General features: G+C 47.1%; 1 protein-coding gene across 2 annotated transcripts in view; it reads left to right on the top strand.

The window, feature by feature from the left end:
- Positions 1–284: 284 nt before the first annotated feature.
- Positions 285–19078, top strand: part of LOXL2 (lysyl oxidase like 2) — a 64581-nt gene continuing 45787 nt past the window's right edge. Inside the window, exons 1-3 of one of the 2 annotated variants that reach the window (XM_053966552.1) lie at positions 285–368; positions 11474–11872; positions 17451–17626. In XM_053966552.1, the coding sequence (XP_053822527.1) occupies positions 11521–11872; positions 17451–17626 (528 nt within the window). In that variant the 5' untranslated portion in view covers positions 285–368; positions 11474–11520. Of the gene's footprint in view, positions 369–11473; positions 11873–17450; positions 17627–19078 lie in introns of those variants that run through there. The other variant, XM_053966551.1, reaches the window with a different exon arrangement.

Here is a 19078-nt window from a genome sequence, read left to right as displayed (position 1 = left end):
GTAGCAAAACTGCCTGTAAAAAAAGAGAGTTTTGGTATTAAAGCTGCTGTTGTCCCAACCAGCTTTCTAGTGAATCTGTGTCATTTCTTACTCAACAGCGACGCTTTTTCATTAATTTATTTCTTTTCTTTTTTTTTTTTCCGCTCTGCCTCCTGCCGGGAGGAGCGCTGAGCTCACGGCGGAGCCGCCGGCGGGGCGGCTCCTGGGAGGGGTTTGCGGAGTAAATCCAGTGAAATTTGGCAGGAAGCAGCAGCTCCTCGCCGCACATTTCCCTGCCTGCGGGAGGATTTTTGCAGCGCTCAGCCCGGGAGGAAAACCTGGATGAAGCTGGGCTGAGCTGCCCCCCAGCACAGGCGCCGCTAATTGAGGTAAACTGGGGGCTGCGAGCCGCATTTGGGGTTTTATCGCCACAAAAAGTGCGGCCGATTCATTAATTTCATCATTTCTGAACCTTTCTTTCTTCGCGGCTGAAAGTTTCATTTCCCTCCTTCTCTCCGAACGTGTTTTTCTCCCTCTCCCATCGTGATAAAAGATATGGGGGGGTGGGGAAAAAATGATGTTTTTCCTAATTCTTTCTCCCCGAGCTGGATTTGGCCGGGCTGCGATGCCGAAGAGTTTCAGTGTCACTTTGTAAAGAAGTCCTGGCCGAGCTGGAGATTTTATCCCTTTTTTGCTCCCAGCTTTTCCCGACTGGAATAAAAGGACGAGTTGCGAGTTCGGGCCATGCCTGAGCTGGGATTTTGGTAAAATATCCCGAATTTCGAGCAGAAAACCCCGGCTGGTGCCATCAGCACCGGGTAAATCGGGGAGCATCTTGGAGTTCTCCTCTTTGGATAATTCCCATTTTTTCAGAGGAAAACTCAGGGGCAGATGTTTGGCAGAAGGTGCAAAATATGTCATTAATTAAGGATTTTTTTTTTTTTCCCTGCTGTCACTGCTGGGGATTCTCTGAGCCTACCAGCAGCTCCTTGCAAGTTGTTTTATCCTGGTGATTTTTAGGATTAAATTCGGGATATCCACCTGGAAAGCTGCCCCGCAGAACCGTGGGATGTTCAACCCGACCCGGGCTGAGCTCACCAATAATTGCGATTAATATTTCCTTCCCGATGAGTTCTTGTTGTTAATTAAACAGCTGCGGGTACAAGATCCGAGCCCAGATAATTTAGAATATTGGAGAGGAAGATCCATGTTTGGATATGTGGGAGTGCAGCAGGAAAATAATTCATCATCTCCACAATCAGCTCAGAAAGGTGACAGCGCAGTGCTTCCAGTTTTTCCTGGATAAAGCCTGAAAATCATGGATTTAGGGCTCCTCCTTCCCAGTTTTCTCTGCATTGAGCCACCCACGGTGGTGGAATTTCCTCGTTTGGGGAGTGGGGAGCAGTTAAAATAATATTAAATGAAATAAAAGCCTGAATTGCTGGAATATCGGAGTGCTCGGGGAGGAATCACACCTTGGAGCCAGCTCTGGGTGCTCCAGGAGGGAATTCCGCTAATCCTGGCCCCAAGGGCAGGAGGATGTTGGGAAACATCCCTGAAAACGGGTTGCTAAAGGAAATTTAATCCTTAAATCAGGCGGTGCTGGCTCAGATTTCCTCTCCACTCACAGCCAGTGGGAGCTTTGGGGGTGCAGAAATGAGAATTTTAGGGGGAAAACTTCAGGGAAGCGTCAGCAGCTCGGAAAAGCCCCGAGGGCTGCGGAGTTTTGGTGGTTTTGGAGCCCAGGAAAAACTCCTGAGCTGATGGAAAATCCCTGAGCTCTGCTGGAAGGTCACTCCAGCAGGCTGAGACCCCAAAATGCTTTCCCAGTAACGAGCCCTGCCTTTTTAGATCCATAATTTGACTCCTAAATAATTTGACTTTTTACCATCCCTGTGCTCCGTTCTGCTTTGATTTCCATTCCTTAATTTATGTTCATTTCCCCCTTTTATTCCTTCCCCTCCTGAACACTTCCAGAGCATTCCTGGTGTGGTTTCAAACCAGAGCTCCCAGTTCTGGGCACATCCAGATTTTGCCAGGGTCGGGATTAAATGCACAAGATATTATTTCTTGTTTGGACTTAGATGTTTATTAGTTCTTATTTATATTATTATGAGTTTTACAGCACTTCACTCTAACAAACTAAAAAAAACAGAGCCCTGTGTCTCTCTCTGCAAGGCTTGTTAAGGATAAATTGTCTAATTAAAAAATGACACTTAATTTTTTTTTAACTTTTAAGTTAATAACTAACCACTTGTGGCCTGCAGTGTGGACTTTTTTATCCATTTACACAATTCCACTTCAACCCATGAAGAACAAGGTGAGGAAGAAGGACCAGCCTTGCCCTAAAACCTCCATCTTGCTTTATATATTTTGAAAAAAAATATATAATTTTTATATATATAATTGTAATATATATGATTTTTATATATTTATTTTTATATTATATATATATATTCTAAACCCTTAAACTCTGAGTTTCCCACCCTGTGATGTCACACACTTCTATCCCAACTCCAGCCCCATAATCCCAGTTCTGTCACTCCATTCTGGAAGCTTCTCCACGGCCTCAGGTCAAATGCAGAGTTCTCCTGGGGGTCAGTGTCAGACAGACAGACAGACAGAGCCCTTTTTGTCACTCCCAGGGCCCTTCTTGGACACTTTCTGAGCCCTTTCTTTAGACCCTCTCAGGGACCGTTTTTGGCACCTTCAGGGCCTTTTTTGGACCCTTTCAGGGCCTTTTTTTGACTCTTTCAGGGCCTTTTTTGGACCCTTTCAGGGCCTTTTTTGGACCCTTTCAGGGCCTTTTTTTGACTCTTTCAGGGCCTTTTTTTGACTCTTTCAGGGCCTTTTTTTGGACACTTTCAGGGCCTTTTTTTGGACACTTTCTGAGTCCTTTTTGGACACCTGCAGGGCCTTTTCTGACACTCTCTGGGCCCTTTTTTGACTCTTTCCGGGCCCTTTTTTGGACACCTTCAGGGCCCTTTTTTGGCACTTTCTGAGCCCTTTTTTGCCACACTCAGGGTCCTTCTTGGACACTTTCTGAGCCCTTTCCTGACTCTTTCAGGGCCTTTTTTGGACCCTTTCAGGGCCCTTTTTTGGACACTTTCTGAGCCCTTTTTGGACACCTTCAGGGCCTTTTTTGACAGTTTCTGAGCCCTTTTTTGACTCTTTCCGGGCACCTTTTTGGCACCTTCAGGGCCCTTTTTTGGACACCTTCAGGGCCTTCTTTTTGACACTTTCTGAGCCCTTTTTTGGCACTTTCAGAGGCCCTTTTTTGACAGTTTCTGAGCCCCTTTTTTGGACACTCTCAGGGCCCTTTTTTGCCACTCTCAGGACCCTTTTTTGGCACCTTCAGGGCCCTTTTTTGGACACCTTCAGGGCCCTTTTTAGACACTCTCTGAGCCCTTTTTTAGCACCTTCAGGGTCTTTTTTTGGCAGTTTCTGAGCCCTTTTTTTTGGGAGACCTTCAGGGCCCTTGTTTGCCACTCTCAGGGCCCTTGTTTGACACTTTCAGGGCCCTTTTTTGTCAGTTTCTGAGCCTTTTTGGACACCTTAAGGCCCCTTTTTTGCCACTCTCAGAGCCCTTTTTTGACGCTTTCTGTCCCACATTTCCTGCTCCCATCTGCAAAAAAACGCCCTGGGAGGAGGAAAAGTTCCACTCCTAATCCAGGATGGAAGTTTGTTATTCCAAGGGGGATTTCCCAGCAATAACAACAGCCTGCTTTGGAGCCCAGCTGTCCCAGGGTTGATTAGGGAGATTAATTAAGACAGCATCACCCAGAGGGTGAGGAGTGATCCCCTCCTCCTTGGAGGAGCTCAGATCCACCTGGAAATCCTCTCCATGGAAATTTGGGATGTTCAACCCCGAGTCAAGCTCAGCTCTGCTCCTTCAGCTCTTCTGGGGTTAATTTTGTCCCTTCAGGTGAATTTTTGGTGTTTAATTTAAGCAGTTTTTGCTGTGTGGAGATAAAAAAAATAAAGACCAAAAGACCAGGAGAGCTTAGAACATTACAGAGATCCTGGTTTAGAAATCTGGGAATGTAGAAAAGTTTTCCTCATCTCTATCAGGAGAAATTTCTCTCTATCAGGAGAAACTTGTGACTATAAGGAGATTTTTATCTCCATGAAGATATATTTATAAGGACATATTTATCAGGATATATTGATGTTTATAAGGATAAATGTCCTGAAATTTGCAGGGACACAGGAATTTTTCCAGGGCACAACACCCGGATCCACAGCCAGCACCTTTCTTGAAGGGGCAGCTCCCAAATCCAGGCCGTGGCCTCTTCCCAGATCCCTGTTTGCTCCCAGTTTTAGCCCCTCAGTGCATCCCAGGAGGCACCAAAACTCTCCTGGGAAGAGAGGGATGTGTGGAGCATCTTCTGTCCATGGCACAGCTGGAATCCAGCTGTTTCACCTGCTGGTTTCCCGCTCTCTTCCCTGTGCCTGGTGTGGGAGAGGGAACAGGAATGGAGATGTGGGTCCCAGGGTCCAGGGCCAGCCCCGTCCTGGCTGCTCCAAGAGCCTGGAAATAGGAACCAGGAATTCCCAGTTCATGAACTGCCCTGGTGGGAAAAGGGGGGGGACTCAAACTGAAAGGGAGGAAATTCAGGAAGGAATTCCTGCTGGGGAGGGTGGGGAGGGGCTGGGATGGAATTCCCAGAGGAGCTGGGGCTGCCCCTGGATCCCTGGCAGTGCCCAAGGCCAGGCTGGAGCAGCTCTCCTGGAAGGTGTCTCTGCCATGGCAGGGGTGGCACTGGATGGGCTGTAAATCCCTTCCAACCCAAACCATTCCAGGATTTTCTCACAGCTGATGGATTTACTGGGACAGTGGGAGCAGTTTGTGTCCTGTCCACCACACAGAGCCCATCCCTGCTGGAGGAAATGTTCATCCTCCAGCTGGTACTACAAAACTCAAAGGGAAGAAATTCAGGAAGGAATTCCTCCCTGGGAGGGTGGGGAGGGGCTGGGATGGAATTCCCAGTGAGCTGGGGCTGCCCCTGGATCCCTGGCAGTGCCCAAATCCAGGCTGGAGCAGCCTGGCACAGTGGGAGGTGTCCCTGCCATGGCAGGGGTGGATGGGATGAGCTTTAAGGTCCCTTCCAACCCAAACCATTCCAGGGTTTTTTGATTTTGTTTTCCCATCCCTCTGCAGGTGCTGCAGGAACAGCCCTGGACACTGGGAATTTGCTGGGCAGGAGAGCCTGGAGTGCCAGGAACCCAGGGAATGGTTTCCACTGCCAGAGAGCAGGGTTAGGTGGGGGATTGGGGAGGAATTCCTGCCTGGGAGGGTGGGGAGGGGCTGGGATGGAATTCCCAGAGGAGCTGGGGCTGCCCCTGGAACCCTGGCAGTGCCCAAATCCAGGCTGGAGCTCCCTGGCACAGCGGGAGGTGTCCCTGCCATGGCAGGGGTGGCACTGGGTGAATTTCAGGTCTCTTCCAACCCAAACCATTCCAGGATTTTCAGATTTAATCAAACAGCGATGAAAAGGGCCTCGATCAGGGAATTTTCACACGGAGTTTTCCATCCCTCTTTGCTCTCTGCCTGCTGCAGTTTCCCATCCTTGGCTGGCAAACATTCCCAAATGCCCTGGAGTGGACAGCCAAGGTGGAGTCCCCATCCCTGGGAATTCCAGGAAAGCCTGGTTGTGGCTTGGGGGTGAACAAGGTGATGGCCTGAAAGGTCTTTTCCAGCCTGACCCATCCCATGGCTCTCTGGGCTCTCCCAGAGCTCCTTTTCCAACCAGGAATTCCCTGGTCTGGTTGTTCCCTCGGCTCAGGAGATCGGGATTTTCTGCCAGTGGTTGGTGCCTCTGATCCTTCCAGGGACTTTTCTGGCTCAGGTTTTTGGGAGTGGGAACGAGAAGGGATTTAATCCATGGGGATTTAACCCTTGGAAAGCCGCTGCCATGGCAGGGTGGAGACTCTTGGAGCGGTGGGAGAAGGTATCCAAAATTTCATCCCAGGGAATGGTAGGATGTTATTCCCTTTAACAGTTCTGTAGAGGTCCCCAGTGGAGAAGAGGCTGGAGAATTCCTCCCGTGGCACTGGGAAATCCTGTTCCCAGCCCGAGGAACACACCCAGGGTGATGGAGCATGGAATTGGGAATGCAGGGATTCCCAGGATTCCTGTTCCCAGCCCGAGGATGGAGCATGGCATTGGGAATGCAGGGATTCCTGGGATTCCCAGAATTCCTGGTCCCAGACAAATCCTGTTCCCAGCCCGAGGAGTGTACCTGGGGTGATGGAGAGTGGAATTGGGAATGCAGGGATTCCCGGGATTCTTGTTCCCACCCCGAGGAATGCACCTGTGGTGATGGAACACAGAATTGGGAATGCAGGGATTCCCAGGATTCACAGAATTCCTGGTCCTAGAGAAATCCTGTTCCCAGCCCAAGGAATGCACCTGGGGCAATGGAACACGGAATTGGGAATGCAGGGATTCCAGGGATTCAAAGGATTCCTGTTCCCAGCCCGAGGAACACACCTGGGGTGATGGAGCGTGGAATTGGGAATGCAGGGATTCCTGGGATTCCTGTTCCAAGGGAAATCCTGTTCCCAGCCTGAGGAATGCACCTGGCTGATGGAGCATGGAATTGGGAATGCAGGGATTCCCAGGATTCCTGTTCCCAGCCTGACGAATGCACCTGGGGTGATGGAGTGTGGAATTGGGAATGCAGGGATTCCAAGGATTCCCAGAATTCCTGTTCTCAGCCTGAGGAATGCACCTGGGGCGATGGAACACGGAATTGGGAATGCAGGGATTCTAAGGATTCCCAGGATTGCTGTTCCCAGCCTGAGGAATGCACCTGTGGTGATGGAGTGTGGAATTGGGAATTCAGGGATTCCTGGGATTCCTGTTCCAAGGGAAATCCTGTTCCCAGCCTGACGAATGCACCTGGCTGATGGAGCATGGAATTGGGGATGCAGGGATTCCAAGGATTCCCAGGATTCCTGTTCTCAGCCTGAGGAATGCACCTGTGGTGATGGAACACAGAATTGGGAATGCAGGAATTCCAAGGATTCCCAAGATTCCTGTTCCCAGCCCGAGGAGTGTACCTGGGGCAGGAATGCACTGGGGGGAATGGAACATGGAATTGGGAATTCAGGGATTCCTGGGATTCCCAGGATTCCCAGTTCCAAGCGGCTGAGCACCAATGGTTGGAGCCGCAGGGACAATCGGGATAATCTTCCCTGCTCCCGAGGGACGTGCAGCGTTGCTGCCTCCTCGGGCACAAAGGGCTCCCAAGGGCATTCCAGACTTTCCTTTTGTTGTCTGGATGAGCAAGGAGCAGGGAAGGGTCTGGTTCTGGGCTTTGTCTGAGCTCTTCCATTGTTTGGGTGACTGGATGGGATTAAAAAGGGGAATTTTGGCTGGATTTGTCTCAGGAGATGAGCGGGCTCTGTTACACCTGGGAAAGCGCTGGAGAAGGAAAAGCTCGGGATTCGGAGCTTTGGGAGGTCCATGGAAAGGAGGGAGAAGGATTTTAAATGGGCAGAGAGTGCCAGGACAAGGGGCTGTGGTTTTATACTGCTGGAGGGCAGGGATAGTTGGGATATTGGGAAGGAATTCCTCCCTGGGAGGGGGTGGGGAGGGGCTGGGATGGAATTCCCAGAGCAGCTGGGGCTGCCCCATCCCTGGAAGCGTCCAAGGCCAGGTTGGAGCAACTTGGGATAGCAGGAGGTGTCCCTGCTGTGGCAGGGGTGGCATTGGATGGCATTTAAATCCCTTCCAACCCAAACCATCCCATGATTCCATAACAATTCCATGTTTTTTCCTCACCCTCCCGTGCCTCTGTTTCCTTCAAGACCCAGGACTGGAGCCCTGGAAAGGGCTGAGTCAGCAGCCACCAGGATCATGCCTGCGAGCCTTAAATTACACATTCCTGTGGGGATGGATCTCAGCTTCCAGCCTGGAATAAGGCACAGAGAACCAGGAGACCTGGAGCATTTCCTGCCTTCTCCACTGGCTCTGATCGATGGGTTTTTAATGTTCTGTCTTGGATTCCTTTCAATGGAGAGACCAAAATGTTGCCCTGACGTCAGGAATAAATCTGGAGGTTGTTAGAGGCCGTGAGGGGAGGAAGGAGCCCGAAAGGAAGGGAAAATCCAGCCCAAACCAAACCTCCTGCAAACTTAAGCCTGGATTTATTCTCAGGGAGTTCAGCACGTGCAGCTCCCCTGGGCTGGAGGGGAGAACGTGTCCAAGTGTCGCTGCCAGCGGCGGAGCCGTGGTTTTGCTGGAATATTTTCCACGTTGAGTTGTGTTCTTGTGGTTTCCTGGTGCCCCCACAATGTGAGGGTGCAGCTGGCTCTGCCTGGTGCTGCCCGTGCCCTTTAAGTGTTGTTTTGAGCGAGGCTGTGGCTGAACCATCCCTGCTGCGGTGAAGGGCAGGGAGAGTTCTCCTGGATATGGGAGCCCTGAAACGTCTTGGAGCCGAGGAGGGAGATTTCAGGAAAGAAGAAATCCAGGATTTCTGTGGAGTGAAGGAACTGCTGGGCAATTTTCTCTCTTGTCAATCCTCTAAACCAGTCCTTGCCTCGAATCCCAGTGAAAAAGGACCTGGATGCTGTGGGTCAGAGCCATGGAATGGTTTGGATGGGAAGGGACTTTAAATCCCTTAAATCCCATCTCCTTCCACCATCCCTGGGTGCTCCAAGCCCTGTCCAGCCTGGCCTTGGACATTTCCAGGGATGGGGCAGCCACAGCCTGAGCTCTGCTGTGCCAGAATTCCCTGTTTTCCCTGCTGTCCCCTCGGGATTGACAGAAAGCTGAGAGCCTTGGGAGCTTTGCCTGGATTCTGCTGAGTTCCTGAAGTTTCCCTGTTGCACCTGGGCTGCCGTTTTTTTGTGGGAATCCCAAATCGTGGCTGTGGAATCCCTCTGGATTCTGCTCTTCCTGACTTAATCTGAGGCAATTTCCTTGAGCCCCTCAATGAACAGGGGTTGTGAGAGCAGGAGGGTTTATTTTGGGGGACACAGACCCTGTGGAAGTTTTGTCTCCTGGTGTTTGGGATTGGAGGGATCAGGGCACTGCTGCTGTCCCGGTCTTGTGCAGAATTCTCCCAGGATTTTTGCACGTGGAATGGATTTCTGAGTGGTTTTCCAGTGCCTTCCCCTCGAGGAGCCCCTCCTGATCCCACGGCAAAGAAGAGCCACGGTGCTGCTCCACCTGAGTGCCCTGAGCCCTTTTTCCTAGGGATGGGTTGGGAATGTGTTCCTACAATCTTGTTAAAATTCCTTTTCCCAGCCAGAATTCCCTCTGTGGTGCTTTATCCTCTCTCACCAGCTCTGTGAGTTTTCTCCTTTCCCTGTGCAGGATTTGGATGATCCTTGTGGGTCCCTTCCAGCTCAGGACACTCGATGATTCCCAAATCCCTACATTCCTGGGGAACAAAAGCAAACCCATTTCGGGCTCCGGGGCAGCCCGGCTCCGCAAGGCTTTGCCAAGAGTGAAAATTCCACCTCCTGGAGCTGCTCTAATCCCAATTAGTGTCTCCCAGGCTAATCTTGGTTCCAATTAAAGCAACCTGGAGCTCTGCCGTGACCTTCCCCTCCCTCCCAGCTGCTCCCGAGGTCTCCCAGGGCCGGGATTCTTGGAAAGGCTCTGGCACCTGGCAGCGCTCGGCTCATTAACACCTCCGGAGCGGCCGGGAGCCATCCCCAGCCCTCCCCCGCGTGGTTTCCCCAAATTGTTGTGTCTTTTGGCTCCAGTCCTCCGTGAAACGGCTGCAGAGGTTGGGTTTGAGCAGGGAAAGGGCTGGGAAGGAGAGTTCACAGCTTGGAGTTGTTCCCTGATCCCGAGGGACCCCCCGAAAGCAGGGCTGACACGGGTTCCTGTTTGCCTTGGCACAGGGCAGGTTCTGGGCTCTTTGTTGAGCCTTTTCTCCTCTCAAATATTCAGGTTGAGTTGCCACTGAGCTTTCTGGAGGCTCAGAAACAAAACAAAACTGACCCAGAGGGGAATTTGTTCGTATTCTGTTCAAGATGCTGAAGTGCTGCCTTATCTCTGACAGCTGCAGGGTTTGACTGGGAGGTTGCTCCACTCTTTATCTGCCTTGTCCTTCCCAAATTTCCCTCACGTGGCTGCAGGACCATCCAGCCGCCCCCAGAAACATAAATACAAATATTTATAAACAGAGCCCTGCGTTCTCAGTGTGTGGGACTGCCCTGGGAAAGCTTTAATGACCCTTTCTAAACCCAAATAATGTCCCTTTCTACTCCAGCTGGGATCTGGGGCTAAATCAGCCTCCTCAGCTGAATTTTTAGGGAGAGGTTCTGCAGCCCAATTTTGTTTTTGACGAGGGTTTGCTGAGGGAAGCAAGCAGCTTTAAAGGCTGTTCACGGATTTTGTATCTTTTTGTGACAATGTGATTTTTCTGGGTATTTTTTTTAGGGCTAGACCAGATTTAGCTGAAATTTCAGAGAATTTTAGTTCCTCGACATCTTTTTTGGAGCCAAATCCTCCCCCTTTCTCCCTCCCCTCCGGTGGCTGCCAGGAAATAACGGAGCTCCGAAGGTCTGGGGAGGTTTTTCCCACTGAGCTCTGGCATTGCTTCACTCGGAAATGATGGAATCCTCATCCTCACCCCACGTGTCCTGCCTGACCACTCCGTGTGCCTGGGTGTGGGTGGGAAGCAGGAAAAGAACAGGATTTCACAGGATTCCGTTCCTGGATGGAATTCCTCTCATGAATCATCAGAAGTTGTCTGTTCCTACCTTAAATTGTGCTCGTGGAGCACGTGGATGCCAGTAAATCCCCATCCAGACTTACAACCAAAACCTGGAGACGTTTTCCACTGTTCCAAGGTTACCCAAGGCTTCTGCCAAGTGTCTGGTGATGTTTTGAGTTTCTACAGACGGAACCAGACGTGCAGGAACAGAAATAAATCTTTTATCCCACTGGGAATCCAGACTTTGGGATAAATCTCTCACTGCTGGCCGTGAGGTTTCCTCACCCTCCTGGTTTTCTACAGCTCGTGATGGGTTTGGATTCTTGGTGGGGAGAGAAAAGGGTTCAGTTCTGTCCTGGCAGGATCTGGGTGAAGTTTTCCTGCTGGATTTGTGGAGGAAAACAGGAAAAGCATTTGCTGCAACTCCCAACCTAGAGAATTTTACCTGGGGAAAACGTATTTTTGGGGTGAAATTATGTGGCAAGTTGATCTAAACTTATAAATGGGAGAGGTTTCAGTTTGTTTATCCACCCCACAAGAAATAATTGACCCGACTTTGGTTTTTTACCCGTGGCGTTGGAGGCAATCCCAATTTCCAATAGAATAATATAAATAATAACTAATAATATAAATAATAAAGATCACGATAAAGAAATCGAAATAAATTAATAAATAAGAATCGCAAAATAAAGAATAATTACTAAAAGAAATAATATAATGATAGAAATAATATAATAATGTAAATAACATAGTATTATAGATAATATCAATTTGGTATCATTACAAACTTCAATTAAAATCTGATTTTCCTCCAGGACAGCCCTGCCTGCACTGCCTGGACCTGGCTCTGAGAGCACTGAGCATGGGAAGATCCCAAGTTTTTCCCTCCAACCACTGCGTGCTGCTGCTGCTGCTGGCCGAGCTGAGCTGTGCCCAGTACGAGCACTGGCCGTACCTGCCCGGCTACCCCGAGCCACCCCCCGAGGTGTTCCAGCCCCCCCAGAGAGCCCCCGACGTCCCCAAAATCCAGCTGAGGCTGGCGGGGCAGAAGAGGAAGCACAACGAGGGCAGGGTGGAGGTGTTCTACAGCGGGGAGTGGGGCACCGTGTGCGACGACGACTTCTCCATCCACGCCGCCCACGTGGTGTGCCGGGAGCTGGGCTACGTGGAGGCCGTGTCCTGGCTGCCCAGCTCCAAGTACGGGAAAGGAGAAGGTGAGGAGATCTTGGAGCAGTGTGGGGAATGTCTCCAGCTCCCAAGAATCCCTAATTTCTGTCTCACTGAAGATGTTGGGAGCTGGGCTACGTGGAGGCCGTGTCCTGGCTGCCCAGCTCCAAGTACGGGAAAGGAGAAGGTGAGGAGATCTTGGAGTAGAGAGAGGCTCTTTCCATCTCCCAAGAATCCCTGATTTCAGTCTGACTGAAGGTGTTGGGAGCTGGGCTACGTGGAGGCCGTGTCCTGGCTGCCCAGCTCCAAGTACGGGAAAGGAGAAGGTGAGGAGATCTTGGAGTAGAGAGAGGCTCTTTCCATCTCCCAAGAATCCCTGATTTCAGTCTGACTGAAGGTGTTGGGAGCTGGGCTACGTGGAGGCCGTGTCCTGGCTGCCCAGCTCCAAGTACGGGAAAGGAGAAGGTGAGGAGATCTTGGAGTAGAGAGAGGCTCTTTCCATCTCCCAAGAATCCCTGATTTCAGTCTGACTGAAGGTGTTGGGAGCTGGGCTACGTGGAGGCCGTGTCCTGGCTGCCCAGCTCCAAGTACGGGAAAGGAGAAGGTGAGGAGATCTTGGAGCAGTGTGGGGAATGTCTCCAGCTCCCAAGAATCCCTGATTTCAGTCTGACTGAAGGTGTTGGGAGCTGGGCTATGTGGAGGCCGTGTCCTGGCTGCCCAGCTCCAAGTACGGGAAAGGAGAAGGTGAGGAGATCTTGGAGCTAGGAGAGGCTCTTTCCATCTCCCAAGAATCCCTGATTTCAGTTTAATTGGTGGTTTTGAATGTTCCTTTCTCGTGCTCTGCTCTGTGAGGTAAAAAAGGTGTGAAATTCTTGGAAAGCATCCAAAGGATGGACACGGGGATGGGGAAGGGTCTGGAGCAGCTGAAGGAACTTGGATTGGGATCCCAGGGAATTGGGGAGTCTCTCCAGCTCCCAAGAATCCCTGATTTCAGTCTGACTGAAGGTGTTGGGAGCTGGGCTACGTGGAGGCCGTGTCCTGGCTGCCCAGCTCCAAGTATGGGAAAGGAGAAGGTGAGGAGATCTTGGAGTAGAGAGAGGCTCTTTCCATCTCCCAATAATCCCTGATTTCAGTTTAATTGGTGGTGTTGGGGCGTTTCTCTCTCCTGCTGGGAGCTGGGCTATGTGGAGGCCGTGTCCTGGCTGCCCAGCTCCAAGCACAGCAAAGGAGAAAGTGAGGGGATCTTGGAAAAGGGAGAAGATCTTTTCATCTCCCCATAATCCCTGATTTTTGGTATTGATCATCAATGATCAGTCTCATTGATGGTTTTGAGTGTTCCTTTCTCGTGCTCTGCTCTGTGAGGTAAAAAAGGCGTGAAATTCTTGGAAAGCATCCAAAGGATGGACACAGGGATGGGGAAGGGTCTGGAGCAGCTGAAGGACCTTGGATTGGGATTGAAGGACCAGGGAATTGGGGGAGCCTCTCCAGCTCCCAATAATCCCTGATTTCTGTTTAATTGATGTGTTTGGGGTGTTTCGTGCTGTGCTGAGTGGATTTGGGATCTGAGAGGTAAAAAAAGGTGTGAAATTCTTGGAAAGCATCCAAAGGGGATGGAGAAGGGTCTGGAGCAGCTGAGGGCACTTGGAAAAGAGGAGACTGAGGGGGGAATTTTTGGGATCTGCTCCTGCCCAGGGGCAGCTCTGATGGTTCTGTGACAGGGACGGGATCCAGGCAGAGCTGGAGCTGTGCCGGGGGGATTTAGGTTGGACTTCAGGGAAAAGTTCTGTGCCATGGTCTGCTCTGCGGCTCCAAAGGGGGCTGAACATTCCATATCCTATGGGAATGGTTATATGGGAAAAACAGCTATTGGATTATATGGGAATAACAATTACTGGATTATATGGGAGTAACAACTATTGGGTTATATGGGAATAACAACTATTGGATTATATGGAAATAGCAATTATTGGATTATATGGGAATAACAATTATTGGGTTATATGGGAATAACAACTATTGGATTATATGGAAATAGCAATTATTGGATTATATGGGAGTAACAACTATTGGGTTATATGGGAGTAACAACTATTGGGTTATATGGGAATAACAATTACTGGGTTATATGGGAATAACAACTATTGGAATATGGGAATAATAATTATTGGATTATATGGAAATAACAATCACTGGATCATATGGGAATAGCAATTATTGAATTAAATGGGAATAACAATTATTGGATTATATGGGCATAACAACTATTGGATTATGGGAATAACAACTATTGGATTATATGGGAATAATAATTATTGGATTATATGGAAATAACAATCACTGGATCGTATGGGAATAACAATTATTGAATTATATGGAAATAACAACTATTGGATTATATGGGAATAACAACTATTGGGTTATATGGGAAAACAACTATTGGGTTATATGGGAATAACAAGTATTGGATTATATGGGAATAACAAGTATTGGATTATATGGGAATAATAATTTTGGTGCCTCCAGGCTGCTCCTGGTGGGGAAAAGCTGTTCAGCCTCATCCCAAATTTTACCTGATGGACTCATGGAATGGTTTGGGATGGAAAGGAGCTTAAAATCATCCAATTCCCCACCTCCACGGACACTTCCCACTATCCCAGGTGCTCCAACCTGGCTTTGGGCTCTTCCAGGGATCCAGGGGCAACCACAGCTTCTCTGGGAATTCCATCCCAGCCCTTTCCCACCCTCCCAGGGAGAAATTTCTTCCCAAAATCCCATTTAAAGTTTCCCTCTTTCACCTTAAATCCTCTCCCCTTGTCCTGGGGATGTGTTTTCCACATCCTTTCTCACCCTCTGAACTTGCACCTGGTGGAAATGTGGAAAATCCCACCTGAATCCCAAATATCTGCAGGGCAAACCCTTGGAAAGGAGAATATTTGTATGTGACTGCCGGGAATTCTGAAATCACCGAATTTGAGAGCGAAAACTCTGAAATAATCCAGGAGTAACAACAAATCCGTGTAATAACGGACACCCCAAGGGATTTGTTGGGATTTGGGATGGAATCTTGTCCTACAGAGGATTTTTCCTGCCAGGGATAAAATTCCACTCAGGAGGGCTGAAGGTGCTGGTTTGGGGTGGATTTTAGCAATTTTTGAGTGCTCACACCTATAAATGTCCCATAAAAGAGCGAGCAGGGCCTGAGGGAAATTGCAAAGCGGGAATGTGCTCCCAAACTTGTGGATTTTGGCTCCGGAGGCAGAGCAGGAGATTTCCAAGAGAGGAAGAGGCCATGAAAACAAACCGGGCTGGCCACGGGGTTCAACGGGAGGGAGAATTCCCAGGGAAATCCCAAATCCAGGGTCTGGGGTCTTCCCACTCTGGTTCTGAGGGGCTTGATTTTTATATGAATGTATTTTTTTAATATTTAAAATAAATGTAAATGTATTAATTCAATACATTATTTGATATAATGTTATTCAATATGATATTACCAATATAATATTATTCAATATAATATTATCTTATAAACAAATAATAATTCTATTATTAATTTCTTTAATATTATTTATTTTAATTAATCACATTTATTATTTATATAATTACTTTAATATATTAATTTAATTAATTTATTAATTTATTGATTTAATATTGATTAAATTAATTAATATTAAGTTAATATTCCCATATGGATAAAGGATGGGAAAAGCCATTGGGTCAGAGCTTTTCCCAACTTGACAGCTTTCCTTTGGTCTTAAAATTTAATTAAATTAATAATTTAAAAGTTAAAATTTAAAGCTAATTAATTTAAGGGATAATGGGTTTTTGTTTTGGTATTTAATGAGGATGCAACATTTTGCCAAGGTGGAGCAGGCTGAAATGTACAAACACGATAGATCACAGATAAAATTTTACAGACTTTGCAAATTAGGATATTTAACAAAGATGTCCTAATGAGAGGCTGGAATGATTAGCTTGTTATTTTTTTTTAATTCTATTTTTAATTTATTTTTTATTCCCTTGGATGGGCTAATCTTAGTTTATAGGATGTATTTTATAGGGAAATTTGGTTTTTTAAGGTAGTGTAGGGTTTTTCAGCCTCTAACCACAAGGATTTTAGGATGTTTGGGGTTTTGGTTTAACAGAATGTCAGAATTATGTGAGGTTATCAGACCTAAGGAATTACAAGTGTGCATGCTAAGAGCACTGAGAAACCATAAAAAGTAGATTAAAGAAAAGGCAAAAAATCATCATGGCATCAAACTCATCAGTCCTTGAGGTGCTGCTTTATTCACCTTGATTTTCACACCTTGATTTTCACACCTTGATTTTCCCCACGGAGGATTTTCATCACTGATCCCTGCAGCAGCACAGGCTGGAGGTGGATTTTTATTCCCAAATGGATAAAGGATGGGAAAAGCTGTGAGCCAGAGCTTTTCCCAGTCCATCAATCCTTGAGATGCTGCTTTATTCACCTTGATTTTCACACCGAGAGTGAGACCCAGGACGATTCTCTGGAATTCAGGTTCAGGGACTTCCCAGATTCCTCCTCTTGGAATCTCAGCTGTGTTTTCCTCCTTTCCCAGGGAAAATCTGGCTGGACAATGTGCGCTGCATGAGGTGCTGCTTTATTCACCTTCATTTTCACACCTTGATTTTCCCCACTGAGGATTTCCTTCACTGATCCCTGTGATGGATCCATCCATCTGATCCCTGCAGCAGCACAGGCTGGAGGTGGATTTTTATTCCCAAATGGATAAAGGATGGGAAAAGCTGTGAGCCAGAGCTTATCCCAGTCCATCAATCCTTGAGATGCTGCTTTATTCACCTTGATTTTCACACCGAGAGTGAGACCCAGGAAGATTTCCTGGAACCCAGATTCAGGGAATCCAGCCCAGATTCCTCCTCTTGGAATCTCAGCTGTGTTTTCCTCCTTTTCCAGGGAAAATCTGGCTGGACAACGTGCACTGCATGAGGTGCTGCTTTATTCACCTTCATTTTCACACCTTGATTTTCCCCACAGAGAATTTTCATCACTGATCCCTGCAGAAGCACAGGCTGGAGGTGGATTTTTATTCCCAAATGGATAAAGGACAGGAAAATCCGTGAGCCAGAGCTTTTCCCAGTCCATCAACCCTTGAGATTCTGCTTTACTCACCTTGATTTTCACATTGAGAGTGAGACCCAGGAAGATTTCCTGGAATCCAGATTCAGGGAATCCAGCCCAGATTCCTCCTCTTGGAATCTCAGCTGTGTTTTCCTCCTTTTCCAGGGAAAATCTGGCTGGAAAACGTGCACTGCTTTAGGTGCTGCTTTATTCACCTTGATTTTCACACCTTGATTTTCCCCACTGAGGATTTCCTTCACTGATCCCTGTGATGGATCCATCCATCTGATCCCTGCAGCAGCACAGGCTGGAGGTGGATTTTTATTCCCAAATGGATAAAGGATGGGAAAAGCTGTGAGCCAGAGCTTTTCCCAGTCCATCAATCCTTGAGATGCTGCTTTATTCACCTTGATTTTCACACCGAGAGTGAGACCCAGGAAGATTTCCTGGAACCCAGATTCAGGGATTTCAGCCCAGATTCCTCCTCTTGGAATCTCAGCTGTGTTTTCCTCCTTTTCCAGGGAAAATCTGGCTGGACAACGTGCACTGCACGGGCAAGGAGAGCAGCCTGGCCGCCTGTGGCTCCAATGGCTGGGGCGTGAGCGACTGCAAACACACCGAGGACGTGGGCGTGGTGTGCAGCGAGAAGAGGATCCCCGGCTTCAAGTTTGACAACTCCCTGATTAATCAAATTGAGGTAATTGGGGTAAAAATGATGCTCCGGAGGGTCCTGCAGATAAGGGATGGTTGGAAGTGATGGAAATTGTTAATTTATCGCACGTTTATCCTGCATGTTTATTCATATTATTGATTTATCCCATGTTTATCTAATATTTATTCACCTTATCAACTTATCCCATATTTATTCACATCATCAATTTATCTAATGTTTATCCCACATTATCAGTTTATCCCATATTTATCCCACATATTTATTCACATTATCAATTTATCCCATATTTTCCCACCTATTTCTTCACATTATCAATTTATCCCATATTTTTCCCACCTATTTATTCATGTTATCAATTTATCCCATGTTTATCCCACATTATCAATTTATCTCATGTTTATCCCACGTTATCAGTTTATCCCATATTTATCCCATATATTTTTCACCTTATCAATTTATCCCGTATTTATTCCCATATTATCAATTTATCCCATATTTATCCCACATTATCAGTTTATCCTATATTTCTTCCACCTATTTATTTACGTGATAAATTTATCCCACATTTATTTCCATTAACAATTTATCCCATATTTATTCACCTTATCAATTTATCCCATATTTATCCCACATTATCAATTTCTCCCATATTTTTTCCCATTATCAATTTTTCCCATATTTTTCCCACCTATTTATTCATGTTATCACTTTATCCCATATTTTTTCCCATTATCAATTTTTCCCATATTTATTCCACCTATTTATTTACATGATCAATTTATCCCATATTTAGCCCATATTGATCCCATCTCTGGGGTTAAAACAAACTCTTGGCTGCTCCTGGCTGGAGAGACAAAATTCAGGTTCCAAATTCAGAAAGTCAGACATATAATAAGAATTTGAAACTTTTTACTATCAATTATTCCGGTTCCTCAATGAATTTTTCAAAATTGAAACCTGTACTTTTAATATTTCAAAGGATGAATTTAGAGACAAAATGTGCCACTGATCAATCAAATTGAGGTAAATGGGGTAAAAATGCTGATCTGGAGCATCCTGTGGACTGGGATGGCTGGGACTGACATAAATGATCAATCCCATGTTTATGCCACGTATTTTTTCACATTATCAGATAAATAATAAGAATTTGAAGCAATCAGATTTTTTTTTTTATTTTTACTATAAATTGTTCCAGTTCCTCAATCGATTTTTCCAAATTGAAACCCGTTCTGTTAATATTTCAAATAATGAATTTAGAGGGACAAAATCCGTGTTGTGCTCACAGAACTTCCTGACTTTTTGGGTTCTAATGGACAAAAATCCTGAATTTTCTCTCCTCTTTTAATGCTGGGACCAGTTTGGAGCTCTCTGGGCTAACGGGAGCAGCGGGGAGGGTTGGATTTGGGGTGGAATAATTCCTACAGCCACGGCTGGATTTCTGGGGAAGATATAAAGATATTTTTATGTAGTTTGGAT

The sequence above is a fragment of the Vidua chalybeata genome, chromosome 28 (assembly GCF_026979565.1).
Source record: "Vidua chalybeata isolate OUT-0048 chromosome 28, bVidCha1 merged haplotype, whole genome shotgun sequence".
Lineage (NCBI taxonomy): Eukaryota > Metazoa > Chordata > Aves > Passeriformes > Viduidae > Vidua > Vidua chalybeata.
This window is presented reverse-complemented; position numbering and strand designations above follow the sequence as displayed.